This window comes from Perca fluviatilis, chromosome 19, assembly GCF_010015445.1.
Source record: "Perca fluviatilis chromosome 19, GENO_Pfluv_1.0, whole genome shotgun sequence".
In the NCBI taxonomy this organism is placed as follows: Eukaryota; Metazoa; Chordata; class Actinopteri; order Perciformes; family Percidae; genus Perca; species Perca fluviatilis.
In genome coordinates this window covers 10,666,118-10,681,260 of record NC_053130.1, presented here as the reverse complement: position 1 = coordinate 10,681,260, position 15,143 = coordinate 10,666,118, and the positions used below count along the sequence as shown (strand labels likewise).

Genomic DNA, 15,143 nt, shown 5'->3' with positions numbered 1-15,143 from the left:
GAAACAGATGACACAGGACACATCTCTCCCAGGACAGCGGGAGTCCTGGGAGAGATGCAGCACAGTCTGTCACAAACTGGGGTCAGCAGTTCAGCGCATTAGGGGGAAAAAGGTGGAGGCAAATTCAAGTGGCTGAAACTTAAGCAGTAACATTGTGCTAACACACATTACACAGTAAAGAGAATTGATTGCCACACCAAAAAACTCAGATCTAGACCAACTTGAAGCCAACTTTGCCCCACACACATTACTATGTAGTGACAATTACATTGTACATACAGTCTGACATCTTAAAAATTGTTATATCCAAAAGCTTAAAAAATAAATAAATAGGAAGCACTGTTTTTGCAGAAAGAGAGAAAGTAAACTGGACGGCACCAATCAACGAGGCAGGAATCTGAACTAAATGTCAGCTAAAATAATATAATTAATTCCCAGAATAAATCTTATGGGCCTTAGAAAAAAGCTAGAGTTTAAAAATATATTGCAAAATGTCAGAATTATACCTCCTTCAAAAGAAAAACTAAGCATTTTAACTTGACATTTTAAAAATGTGAGACTCTCAAGGGTATTATAAAATATCTTTCCCAAAAGGGTACAGTATGACGTTGATTACAATTCTCTAAAGCTACACTGTGAAAATTACCTTCTTCACATGTACAGGATATATTTCAGGCATTCCCCTGCATATAAAATAAACTAAAGGTTTAAAATGTTTTAAAATTAAAATTGCATACATAAAACACACACCATCCCCTTTGATTACTGCCTCTCTAATGTGCACAGTGCCTTAATATTCCGCCTTAAAAGAAACTAGTTGCAAATAATTTACACAAATGTTTAGAATAGTCATTGTCCTTACTTTCTGTGTCTACTTTTATTATTAAACATATACACAGTTCACTTTGTGCACCGCCGTTTCAAAAAGCTCTGCTTACATCATGTGTATTTGTATGGCAGTCTCATTTTCACCTAAGTGTCTGCCATGCTGGCACAGATCCCTCAGTTAAAGACCACTGGGTCTGTGCCTGCTGCTACTCAACAAATGTATCTGTCAAAGTCGTCTTGGGAAGGCAAGTTGGCTAACAGAGAAGTCATTAAATAGAAAAATGAGAGAGAACAGAGAAAATGTCTGAAGCTCTTCACAGTAAAAAATTATAGAAAAGGAGGAGAAAAAAACACAAAACATGACGGAGAGATAGGCTGACACAAACTAATTAACAGCGGGAACAGGGAGGAAGCTGTCTCCTCACTTAACAGTTCTCCCATGTCCACAGGAAAAAACACTCCGCTTCCTCCATTTCCTATGTTTAAGCCACAATCGTCAAGTCTTTGCTGCACTCTTATGCACCGCTTTAATTCTTTAATTTAGATGCCACGGCACAATAGAACGCATATGGAGTACAAAAAAATCATATGGAGCCACAAGGAAAAGTAAAACGTTTTTGCCATGCTGCTGCATATGGATTTTGACCTTTTTACTTTTCTTGAAAGACAGCCCACTTCTGTCTTCTGTGGCAGAGTGACATAGCAGACCTTTTCCTGAGTTGTTGCGGGCAATGCAGTGTCTTTGTTTAGTGTGACAGGAAAACACAACAGCTAACAACACATTGTATTGGTTTAGCTGCACAAGTCTGTTATTGAATATCACAAAATTCTCTTTCTATTCTTAGAGTTCTCACTCCTGTTCTGGCAGTGTTTGTGTGAAGGGTTGGTTGGAAATGATCTGAGCTCTCACAAAGTCACAAGGTCTTTCAAGTCTTTCACAACTATATTGGGACAGCATTAGGGTTTTGTTTTTTGACTCAGAGGGATGTGAAAATTTTAAAAACAACGTTATTAGATATGTCTGAGTTATAAACTCACGTGAGTCAAGCTTTTTACCATTTAGAATTTGAAACTAAAATTTCACCTTATACCTCAGTTTAGCTAAAATACTAGTGCAGACAAGTTTCTTCATGTCCTAAAATATTTCAGGAAGATATGATGTGTGAATGTTGTGACATGCACCCTGAAAACTGCTTGTCATGTATCATAAAACTTGGTGTAAAGTGAAACATCCAACAGAAAACACAAGAGGGTAGTTAAAAATCTGTCAAATCTAATGTTAGATATCTTTAACAACAAAAGAGACAAAAATAACTATAAATACAGTAATTATTGAGAAGTTAATAGAGAAGTAAAAGCTCCAGGAGGGCAACAACTAGCCTACTTTTAACCACTAGGGGGAGTGGTTGGCACAACTGTTCTACAGCTATGTTGGTTCAGATATCTGTCTAATGCGTCACTTTCCCTGTGTAAATACAGATCTGATATAACATGGATCAGTTGTATCTGTGTGGTTAAGCACTTGTTTAACTGTGGTGCTCTGTTAGATCTGATACCATCTCAAGGAAGAGAGGGTGACATTTTCTCTGACTGTCTGGCCCAGGACTGATCTTGGTTACTATCCTGAGGTCTGGAGACAGCTGTAGAGCAAGGCTGCCAAAGGGAGCAGCTATCATTGGTAACCTCCTGTAGCATTGATAATGGCAGTGGTGCCTTTGCAGCAAGGGGATCATCCAGGCTCTATCAACAGGTTTAAAGGCCTGTCAATGCCCCAAAGGAAAATACAACATAGTTAAAGCAAGTTCACATCCACTGAGACCCTGTGTGCAGTGGAGATTGATTTGTTTGCTGAGTTTGACGGGTTTTTAGATCTATTTTTTTCAGTGTTTTAATTAACTCAAGATTAGAGTAAGACATGTACAGAAAACAGGAAAGATAAGGACCAAGAGGGAACAAGAGAACAGAAGAGATTGTAACAATGTGAGGCACCAACGTAACACTGGATGATGGGATTCATAAATCAAATTTGTATATTCAAAAATGTATAGCCGGTTTCTCAGAGATGACATTTAAGTTAAGATCAAATGTGTCAGTGTCGTTCATGAGTATAGACCTCATTTGATTGACTTTTAACTAATCAGTTTGGAAGTTTCCTTCAAAGAATATTTGTATCTTACCCACTACTGAAAACTCAGTCAGTGGTAAAAAGACACCCTTCAGTTTGAGCCAGGCTGTGGGAAAGTAATTTTACTTAATGTCACCTGTGCAGTGTGTGATAAAAATTAGAAACCTGAATGCGATACAGTATCAAAATCAACTAATATAGGGCAGAACGATGCAGGAAATATCATGTTAAAATATGGGGCTGGAATGGGGCTGGAAACTGGCAATGCACTCTTATTGCACCAGTTACCTTTAAATGTATAACCACTAAAGCTAAACTAAGATGGTGAACATGGTGAACATTGGAAACATTACAGCTGTTTAACATCAGCATGCTAGCATTGTCATTGAGAGCACGTTAGCATGCTGACATTAGCATTTAGCACCTATTACAAGAGATATTATGTCTCTCTGATTTAGTACAGAAGAAACCATTTCACAAAAAAATTGTTCATCTGTTATATACAAGCAAGCATGGGTCCCTTCTGTGTTGCAAAGTATTTGTCATTCAGTCAACACTGTGGATTTAGGACACATTTCAATGTAGCTATGCAGGCTGTTTATCCAGGGCTTGTAAAAGTATTTATCCTAAAGTCTCCATGATGACAGCCTAGAATGTACGTAGATCCAGAGGAGCCGCCCGGATACACAGCAGCCTCAGCAGTTAAAGACTAATCAGTACCAAAGTCAATCAACTCATTGTCTACATCATTAATTTTCATCAGAACAAGAGTGGACAGTCCTATCATGGCATGTCTCATCCCTGAGATTTGAGAGTCTGGCTGTGACCCTACTAAAGGTTACTAATGACCTTAATGCTGTAAAGCCAGATATGAAACAGTGCCATTTGGACTTTCTGAATGTTACCTTTCCTTTGGTCTGCAGACGAGCATGCAAAGCAGCAGAGGGGTGTCCTATTTTTGGAGGGGCTATCAGCAACCCAGTGACATAGGTCTGAGTGACAGGACAAGTGTTGCGTTGGACCCTCCCCTCGCTCGTTTGGGGCAGGCATTCCTCAGTGTAAGCAGACACAGACCCCCCTCCCATCATATTTCTCTCTCTCTCTCTCTCTCGCTCTCCCTTGGCTATGATGGTTGGCCCACTCTGGGTATGGGTGGGCACACAGAAGTGTGTGTTTGCATGTGTGTGTGTGTGTGTGTGTGGGTTCAGGTGTGAGCGTCGGCCTACAGCTAGAGCTAGACTCAGAGAGAAGTCGGCGTCCGGACAGTGTGGCAGGCAAAGTGCACGTCAGAGCTCTCTGAGGGGGCCCTGACCACTGACCATGGGGCAAATGCACTGAGGGCCCCCAAGACAAAATATAAAAGCCAAAGAGGAGCTGAAAATAACCAAGAAAAAGAAGAAACGCTTAAAAAGACAGAGAGAGAAGAACAATGGTTGCAGAGGAAGTGATAATTACATTGTCCGGTGGCGCGCCATGGGGCTTTCGTCTCCAGGGAGGTGTGGAACATCAGAAACCGCTACAGGTGGCTAAGGTAAGGCGGGTCACTCAGCAAGTTTGACAGAAGCAGTTGTTTCATGGTTTGCTGAGTGGAAGGAACAAAACTGTGTTAGATTCAACAGCCTCAGTAAAGAGAAGTGAAACATCAGCTGGGATATATTAGGCGGAGATTTAAGGAGCTGTGAACAAAGTTGAAATGGAATATTGGCTGCCATGCATGTTGGTTTAGGGCCTGAATATGAGTCATCATCTTGTTTAAGAACAGTCTTCATGCAGAGGCGCACCAATGATTGATTGGGTGAACTTAAAACTTCAAGTTCAGCTGGGAATATAGGGCGACCTTGTTGCATATCTTCCACTGAATGCTGCTTCTCCTATTAAAGTTCTAATGAAATTAAAGTGATAATGACCAGAAAATCTGATCTTTTCTACATTGGTTACTTTCTGACAAATAACTGGAGCTGTTCTTCGGTAGTGCTTTGAGTGGTTACATATGTACATTATAGCAGAGATTTTTGGTACATTAAGGTAATCGTTTTATAAACTGTTAACTTATCTTTATTGTGAGGAGCTTATGGATACTACACACACTTTACCCATGACCGGGAGCTGATTTGCGCTATTCAACAAGCATATTTCCACTACCTCATTATTTTTGTAAGAACTAAAATCACACCAGCAATGCTTGGTCATGTTTGAGTTGGCAGGTTACCTGACATCTATCTGAAAACACTGTTGTAACGGTACCATGGGGCAAACCACATAAGTGAGCAATGAATGTCATGAAAGTGATTTAGTTCAGTTCTGGAAATCCCTGTGTCTCAAGCCAGACTCAAGCCACATTGGTGTCTCTGATATAAAATATAAAAAATGATATTACAGACTACTTTTATATCTGCAAGTACAAAGATAAATAAAAAAAAATATTGTGTAAAGGAAATATTTAACCTTATAACACTGCCCTAAAGCAAATTCTTCATGGATAAAAATGTAATGTGCACATTTGGCCCCAGTGACGCAGTTCAGATTTGATTCTTGATCTCCATTTGAGAAAGCAAAGAGTCACATGTAAGCCAAGTGGGAAAATACTGTATACTCTATAACATTATTATTTTGGCTTGCAAGCAGCAAGAAATAGTACATCTAAGAGATAAAGCTGAAGATGGTTGAAAAAAATAAGAGAAAAAAACTATTTTATCTCCTTTGCTGTTAGAATCAAGTCAGTTCCATGTCATCACCATCTGTCCCATCAAAAAATTATCAATCCACAGCTGTTGCTTCTCGCTCTATCAACCTTGTCCTTCCTGTTTAAAAAGACCTGGGCCTACTCTCTCTCTCTGCAATGACCTCTTTATATAACTATATTCAGAAATAAGATCTGTCAATATTATAGACAGATCTTATTTCTGAATAGGATAGTTAAGGTTTAGTACTCGTGCAGACACGTTATACATGCAATACATGTACACACATGACACATACATGCACACTTTCAATAATTGTTGACTGTGCAGAACTCCTTTTCTAGGTGGCTATTTTTGGTTTGGTTTTTGGTTTTGGGGTCAGCCAAAGGTATGTGTTTCAGCTCAGTACTCAAAAATTACCCTGATACACTATTTTTATACATGCATAACTCAGTATCTTGCTGCTTGGAGATAAACCTATGACTTCTTTTTGTTCACGTTCAAAGGAAATCCTGATTGCTACCTCTATTGTATTCCATATATTTCTGTTCAGGCACCATGAGCTGTGAATACATGACCAGGAGAACAAAACCAACTTGCTTTGGTCTTTTTAAGGCTTAGGATACATCTTTGTTATCTATATACCTCATATATATCTAAGACCATTTTAGATATCTAAAGGACCATTTTCCATTATATACCTCTCTATAATGCATAATTATGTTCAAATGAAGGTTAATACATTGGCACAACAATTCTCATTGGTTAAAGGAAATGTTTCCGCTTACAGACCTCACATATTCTTTATGGCAAAACCTTAAAAAACATTACAAAGATTTTCCCTTTGCCAGACAAAGGGGAATATTTACTGGCGAAGATGGTAATTTTGGTTTGCTTATCAGAAATAAAATGTGCTATGGGCCATGCACCGCAGTATTTATCATTAAGAATGTTAATCCAACATGTAGTTTATTTATGCAAATGTGGAAGTATGTAGACACAGGACACCAAATCACCTAATGGTGGTGGACAACAGCTGCTTCTGTCTGACCATCCAAAACAGAGTGCTCCTTCACCCCTGAATGTAGGAAGGTGTAATATTGTCAGGTCTCATACTATACTGTCCCTAACAGGTGGAGTAGTTTGGGGCTTCACTGAAAGAGCTGGTGTGTCAGTGCTGCGTTTGTGTCTGTGGGTATGCATGCACGTGTTTTTTTTGTATCAGTGGTGTGTGTGTGTGTGTGTGTGTGCGCGCGCACATGTAAGGGTATTATAACTGTTATGACTAGCAACCACAGGGGACTGACTGACTGAATGAATAACTGACATCTTTTACCACAAGCAGCACAGGCCACTTTGAAAGGCTTAGCTAAATGTGGATGTGGGATTTCATTACAGGCAAACCAGAATAGCTGGAAAGAAAACTGACTTTGTGAACCAAAGTTCTAAAAAGTCAAACTAAGAAGACGTAGTGACGTCTTAAGTAAACCAACAAGTGACATTCAATATTACATATTAATATAACAATACATGGCAGTGCCCTCACAATTCTATCGACACTGCAGTCATTGTCTTTGAACATTTTCAAACATCTGATTTGAATTTATTATGGGACATGTTGACCTGAGGCTATTCAGGTTGGGCATAATGCCATGGTCCTGACAGACCTCGGGCACAAATAGCAAAGCTCCAAATGAAGATGGCTGCTGGCTGACATTTCCCTGTTTAAGTGTGTATGAGTGCCCCACTCAAGCTGCAATATGTGGCATACGTATGTCCACAGATCAAGCTGTCAGGACAAAATCTGCTCTCTGGCAATCACAAACCAAGACAAGACACCAGCATAGCTCTGTCAGGCTTTTGTTTTCTATCCCTGCAGTCACAAAATTTAAAAATAACAATTCTAAGGGAACTAATAAAATAGCAGAAAAAAAATGAGTGCTGATGTTTGTACCAATTGGCTTTATATTCTCTTTTAGGTATCTACTGTACAACAAAGGCAGACCTGAGAATTGAGACCCGGCCTTAAGTTCCAAGTCATATTTGATATAAAATCAAATAAATAAATAAAAATATACATATACATATGCCCTTCATTGAATTGTCAGCATTCAGATGTGAAATACTTGCATTTCTTGGACTTAAGCTTGCCCTCAAGGCCTTAAGACTTGACCTGAGTTGTGCCCTTGAGACATAATGGAGACTTGGATGTCTCCTGAAGGACCTGACAGTTGTCTTGAATGTTCCCCCTTCAAAATAGATTAGCTTCATACCAAAAATATGTTATGATATAACCCATCAAAACTCAACATTGGTGTAACTTTATGTCGTCTATGTGAGTGTTTTAATTTTGCCTTTCTTTACTGGTGCAGGTGCGTAAACGCAGCAAGGCATGTAGGGCTGGGCTTAGGGAGGCTGATGAACTGGTGTCCATCAATGAACAGCCATGTGGAACGCTATCCCATGCCCAGGCCATGGAATTTATCGACAGCTCCCCTGGGATATTACACATCCGGGTTAAAAGGTCAGAGAAACAAAATAATGATACTGTTACTATTAATAAACCATCATCAACCCATTATAATGGATCAAGTAGAAATTATATCATGCACAAGTCAAAGACTCAAGTCTGACACAGGACATGCACTATTTACAATGTGCATGAGTTTGATACTAATATATATTATATCCCCAGATTTTGGAAATTTGATTCTAATCCAACGGCCCTCATTTGAGCCTTTTAATATTTTAAACCCTCCACTGTCTGCAGGGTGCCTGCTGGTTTTCAGTCCGTGGTGCTTGTGACCCGTGCCCCATCTCCCCGTATAGACAAAGAGTACCGTGCTGCTCTGCGTGCCATGTCACCCACCCACTCCCACCACGCACCCGTCCGTGAAGTCAACCGTAGCCACTCCTCGATAACCAGTGGATTGACATCTCCACCTGGTAGTGAGGCTTACTACGGCGAAACTGACAGTGATGCAGATGTGGCGGGCTATGAGAGGCAGCGCCGGCAGAAACGCCGCAGCCCCAGCAACTCCAACCCAGGAAAACCAACAGGACGAGCATCCCCTGAGGGCGGGGAGACTTCAGAGATGAGTGGCTATGACAGCGCTCCAGATGCACATGTTTACCCTAGTTTACTGGATAAACGTGGGGGAGATGGAGATGGAGGAGGGGGGCTACCAGGGGTAGCACGGAGGGAGGTGATTTATCAGCCTCCTGGACCAGGAATGTGGTCCTCCCAGACATCCACTGAGACCTCCTCCATCATCTCCTCAGCAGATGACCAGGGGCCACGGGATGGAGGTCAAGAGGAGGATAGTGGCTTTCTAGAGCCAACTAATGTGCCACTGGTATCCCCTGAGAGGGCAAAGGAGGCCATGATGCTGAGCTCCCGCAGCCAGTTTGTACCGATGGTGGGTCCTTTGAATAAACCCCTTGACGAGGAGCTTACAACAACCTACATGGAAAAGGCCAAACAAGCCAGTAAGTACAGCTGAGGGAGAACAATGATAGAGATCCTGTGCTTCACATGGGTTCTCCACACTTATGTACACATTCCAACCTCATAATGTTCACTGGTTGGTTCAAGAGTCACAAAACGTTTTTAAACCCGACAAACACATAAATATGTCATTAGATTGTTAAGTCCCATAGCAGATAGAGATTCCTCATATTTTAATATTTTTCTCAAGGATGCTCTTTTTGATCATGTTTTTTAATGTTATTTTCTGTGTATTATTTCTATGGAAGAAAAGTTCTCATATAATTGTATATGTCAGTATGATATTGACTTTTTTAGGCAGGGATCATACTGTATGTACAGTATACTTGCCTTTGTTGAAACTGAAGACAAATATCCCCCCGAACCTACCAGAGAAAAACCTAGATATTTGCAGAAGGTTCAATAGTAAGTTGAAGTCTTCACACCTAGAACGCTAATAATACTGCTACCTACACTAACTTCTTTGTTCAAACATTTCATCTCTAAACCAAACCTCCATAAGAGTCAACCATTGGTTTAAAACAGCCCTGTAGACAGTTCAAAACAGATAGCTGTATCATCAAACAGTAGACTTAATTTTGTACAAACCTGTCCCTATTTGAAAATACGTATTTACAATAATCATTCTACAGATAGACAGATGAGTTTTAAAGCAATACTATTTAAGCCTATTGATGCCTGACAATATGAATTGATACCAACATTTTTTATAGTACCAATCTGAATGAGTACTTAATCTTTATGTTGATGTGAATTTTAGTTTATTTATTCACAATTTTGAAGAGAGAGAAAACAACAGACACAGAGCACTGACTACAACTTGTCATTCTGTCCATCATCCATAATAAGCTCAGGAAAAGAACAGAGCTGGGCTATTTGAAGTCAATGGGCTGTTTTAAGAACTTGAATAAATTTACTCTTGTAAATCCACCTTGCCATCACTGAGTGCAGGTTTAACATTCTAATGTCCTACTACCCTGTCCAAGACAAACTTAGAACTCTCTTCACGTGGCAGTGCATATTAGGGTAACAAATTAATTAATCTGCTTAGTACCATAACAGGTTAAAGAATATGTTGTGGCTAGCCTTTGAAGTTCCCCTTCCAGTCACCTACAACATGCAACTTTCCACTAGCTTGCAGATATTTCTAGTTAAGTTAGATGTCATGTGACTAATAATGTGCAAATGTATCCTTCACCCCAGCTAATGTGAGAAGCTGAAGCCTTGCCTGGAATTTTTCCTGGAAGTGCTTCTGTGGCAAGTTAAGAGATGGATGCCTGTTGAAGGCATGGCGATCAGAACAGGTTTAGATGTTCATGTCAGAGTCAGTTCTTGGTTTAAAGGTTAAATCTGTAAATTCAGAATTCTCTGACCTTACTGTAGTACTTATGCCATGATATTGTGAAACTGTTCCTAATAGATATTGCTTTAATACCCTGCAGAACTGAACAGAGGGGATACCCCGCAAGACAAGCATGTAAAGGAAGCCAAAACCAAGTGTCGAACAATTGCGTCCCTACTGACTGATGCTCCCAACCCTCACTCTAAGGGGGTGCTGATGTTCAAAAAAAGGCGGCAGCGCTCCAAAAAGTACACCCTTACCAGTTTCGGTAGTGTGGATGAGGATAGGTGTCAGGACTCACAAGAGGAGGATGGGGTATTCCCTGGCAGCGAATCAGAGTTTGATGAGGATGGCTTCTCTGCCGTTCCTGACCCAACTTGGGATAGTGACTACTTGGATATGCTGGAGAAGAGGGCAACTGCAGGCACTGAAGGTCGTGGGGATGGGGCAGAGGATGCTCCAAGTCCAGGGTTAAGTGACATCGCAGGCAAGGGTGCCCAGTTGTTTGAGCAGCAAAGAAAGAGGGCTGCTGAGCATGCCAAGAAGGTAGAGGCAGCACAACCTCAAGCTCCTCCACAGTCTCAAGTCCAGGGGCAGGTTCAGATTTATCAGTTGCAACCAGAGACACAACCACAGATGCAGCCAAACCTCCAGCCTCAGCAGATGATACCACCTGGCACTATAGCACAGCAAGAGCTGTCCCAGGCTCCAGGTCCAGTTGCAGCCTATGGAATGTCTAATGGGGACCTATCCTACTCTGCAGTTAGTACAGCTAGCATGAAAATGACACCTCCACCTGTGACACCCAAACCAGCCACTGCCTCAGTGACTGTTCTGACCAGACCTGCACCACCAGCTGAAACACCATTACCAGAACTACCTGCTAGTAATGTTCTCAACAGAACGGCACGTCCTTTCACTCCTGGCTTCATTAGCATGCGAGCTGCGACAGCACCTGTAACGTTTCGACCATCTGTCACAAAGACGAGCCAGCGTCCTGCCTCAGCAGCTGTTGTGCAACTACCATTCTCCACTGCCTCTGAACTAGCCATGAATACTAGATCAGTAACATCTCCACCATCCTTTGTACCTCAAGGTCCCTTGGCCCCAACACCAGAAGCTCCTGTTACCCATTACCCTCCAGTCGTCTCTACCTCTGTAGAGAAAATGCAGTCATCACCACCAATAACTACTGTTCCCCAGGCTCCATTTGTAGCTGTGCCCCCAGTGTCTATGCCCTCAATGCTCCTGGCTCCGCAAGCACCAATGGCTCCAGCCCCAGCTCCTCCTGTATCCCAAATTCTTTCTTCACCTAACCCAGTTGACCCAGTGCCTCCACTTCAAGTGCCATTTTCTCAACCACATCCACCTCACTTTTCTATGCCACCTGTAGCTACAGTGTCAGTGGTCTCTCAACCAGAAGCTGTAGCTCCAACCCCTGTTCCTGGTCCAACAGGTCGCACAGGGATCTTAATTGATGCTCGACGGCGAAGTGGCAAACCCAAACCTATGTTCAATTTACCAGATGTCAAGAAGAACTCCCCCAATCCCGATCTATTGTGTATGGTGCAGAACCTGGATGAAAGGTCCACCCGACACAAATATGGCCAACCACCGTCTGAGGCTATCTATGATGATACAGAGGAGGAGAGGAGTGGCGAGACCAGCATGGGTAGGGCACCTCCTCCAGTGGCACCCAAGCCTCGGGTCATCCATGAGGCCCCGCAGTTTCTTCAAGCAGGAGGTAAGGGGGCACAGCTGTTTGCCCGCAGGCAGAGCCGCATGGGTATGTATGTAGTGGATACCCCACCCGAGACCCCTTACCAGCAGGAAGTGGCCTCGCACAGTGCAGCACAACTCCTTGACTCCACTTCAAACCCTTCCCTTGTCTCTCAGTGGAAATACTCCCCGAATGTCCGTGCTCCTCCACCAATTGGGTACAACCCACTCTTGGCCCCCTCTATACCTACGGGGCCTCAGAGAAATACAGGCAAGCCAGAAAGCAGGGGTAGAGGAGTCTCCCAAAGAGAGGGCATCAAAGCTCTGGATTTCATGAGAAGGCAGCCCTACCAGCTCAACTCTGCTATGTTCAACTATGGTGGCAGTACTGCTAATCTATCAGCCATGCCTTCTTATCAGGCCCAGAGGCAGCAGCATGGTGACTACACAACAGCAACAATGGTGGGCAGCTCATTAACCTCACCTAGGCAGATCCCCATCAAAACAGCCCGTGTCTTCGAGGTCAAGCGATTCTCCACACCCACACCTATGTCAGCTCCCACTCTAGCTCCAAAGGTCATAGCCCCTCGCTCGGCCACTACCCTCGGAGAACGTTTGACTCATTCTGGCATGATGTCCCCACCTCCTGCTCCTTTCACTCCAACCCCGGCCCCTCACTTGACACCAGCACCAGTCAATGCCCCAATACCAGCTTTACCTCCCTCCCAACCAGTTGGACTGCCCAGCCTCCCAAAATTCTCTGCCGCCCCTATTCCACAGCATGTGCCCCCTGCAGTCTCTACCCCTTACACTCCGGTATCATACACCACTGGGCTACAGGCAGCCAAGCAGTTCCAGAGCGCCCCTGAGCTTAGTATCCTTGCCTCTTTGCCTCCACTCAAGTCCGACCCAGTTCAGGCACCGAAACCACGTTTTGTTGCCACCAAGAGAGGTGTCCAGCCCCATGTTTGGAGGCCAGGGGCAATGTGAACGACAGTAAATCCATCACTACCACACATGGACATCTTCATGTACTATTCATTAAGTGCTGAAATTAATGAATCAATTGACAATTTTGTTAATTTGTTTATTGTTTAAGTCAAAAATGCCAAATATCCATTGGTTCCAGTTTCTCAAATTTGAAGATATTCTGCTTTTTTCTTTTTACATCATTGTAAATTGAATGTCTTTGGGTTTTGGATGGGGCTTAGGCTTTAAAAAAAATGTGATGGGCATCAATTTATGTATGAATTAAAAGAAAGTGACAGCCCTACATCCATTAATTTAAGCCTCAAATTGAGCTGTAAACATAAAGTGATGAAGAAACATAAAGTGATTCGGTATAAAGTTGAAATCCAGAAGCCATTCAAGTTTAAAAAAAATGTTAGAACGTGAATAATGGTAAGAAATCATACAAAATCTACTTATTGTTAAAAAATACTGCTCATATTTATTTTGCTAACAACGCATTTACTCACACATTTATCTGAGTGACAATAATAATAGTACACTAGCACATACTGTATGCTGTATAGTCCACCATATGCCTGTCCTGGAGGAGGTTTGTGTAAGGCTTCTGGAGATCTCTTTCTACTTATTTAGCAGAAATATCATCTAATCAGAGCCTGTACTGAAATATTCTTTGAAACTTGAAATGTCTGAAAGATGTTGAAAATGAATAGTCGCGGTTTGGATCATAGGATTGAATGACTGAAGAAATATGTTTTAGTATGTTGACAGGTGGAGGATCATAAAGCAACAGCAGGCTTATATATTTATCTATCTTTGAACATTTAATTCTGTTATTTAGTACTTGTCCTACTAAATGATGTGCACAAAATGTTTTCACCCTCTGTTTGTGGCATTGTCAAGAAGAAGCCCATGATGACCTAGTCTCCTTGTCCAGGAATTTAAATGAAGCAAGTTGAAAATTGCAAAATGTTTTTAAAGTCTCTGCTCACCTTGGTTCTATATGTGAAGACAAGGTCTGCTCTGCAAGTGTTAGTGAGGTTGTGCCAAATACCTCTGCTCACTATAGCCATAAATGCTATCTTTTTAGCATGGGTCACATTCAACAAGTGCTCGGGCTGTCACTGAATGTACACTTGTCACTGGATATCACAGCTTTCATTAGGCACACCGGACGTTCTTATAATATCAGTGTGATCTTTGCTGATATGTAAATTCCTAACTTTTATTAAACAAATAACACAGATGGAGGAATGTGTATTTGGTTTTGTTTAATTGTGATTTAATCTAAAGGAGTGCAAGGGGAAGTTGACTTATTAAGAGGCACCAGAATTTATAAAAGGATTCAAGAAATATGAGGGGCTGTGGAGGAGGGATATGGGCAGTATATAGGTAGGTCGGATTACTGAATGGGGTCATAGCCCACCATTTGTGGGCTAATGGGATTTATGGTTGAATTGTAGATAGTTATGAAATTCCACAGCCTTAGAAGTTAACGGGGGTTGGAACGGAAAGTTTGCTACCTGACATTTGTTGATAAAGCTAAAGAAGCTGATGGAAAGAAGCACAGAGGTTTAACTGGTGTCTTTCCATTAACAATGGTTGCTATAAAAAAGTAGGGATAAACATTCAATAGCTATTTACCTTGAGAGACTAGGCATGATAATGGAAACCAGTAAGAAACAAGTTAATATTGTTTTCAGCTGTGAAATCATTTGGAAGATACTTCTATTTTTTACCATTAAAAAATGTTAACAATTTATCTTAAAGCTTTTTCTTGTTTTCATATTATGGCTATGAAAAATCTAGAGTGTGGATATAGTTATGTGTAAAATATGATAAATACATGTTTCTGAATGTAGTTTGATTAAATAAAGTGTGAAAATGTTTGTTATTGTTGCTAAGTAGAAGTTTATACTGACTAGGAGACAACATTAAACATTAAAGGAATAAAATTAGATATGAAAGCTC

General features: G+C 41.5%; 1 protein-coding gene across 1 annotated transcript; it reads left to right on the top strand.

Annotated features, from left to right (window-relative positions):
- The first annotated feature begins 4,099 nt into the window (after positions 1-4,099).
- synpo2la (synaptopodin 2-like a) lies at positions 4,100-15,143 on the top strand. The gene is made up of 4 exons (XM_039784537.1): positions 4,100-4,484; positions 8,007-8,158; positions 8,405-9,123; positions 10,585-15,143. Exons 1-4 carry the CDS (start codon positions 4,383-4,385, stop codon positions 13,191-13,193), a joined length of 3,582 nt encoding a protein of 1,193 aa, XP_039640471.1. The 5' UTR covers positions 4,100-4,382; the 3' UTR covers positions 13,194-15,143.

Bases quoted from the DNA above. Each gene is read 5' to 3' on its own strand.
- synpo2la (XM_039784537.1), top strand. From the start codon at position 4,383: ATGGTTGCAGAGGAAGTGATAATTACATTGTCCGGTGGCGCGCCATGG. The intron at 4,485-8,006 runs GTAAGGCGGGTC...TTACTGGTGCAG, and splicing joins AACCGCTACAGGTGGCTAAG to GTGCGTAAACGCAGCAAGGC. The intron at 8,159-8,404 runs GTCAGAGAAACA...CACTGTCTGCAG, and splicing joins TTACACATCCGGGTTAAAAG to GGTGCCTGCTGGTTTTCAGT.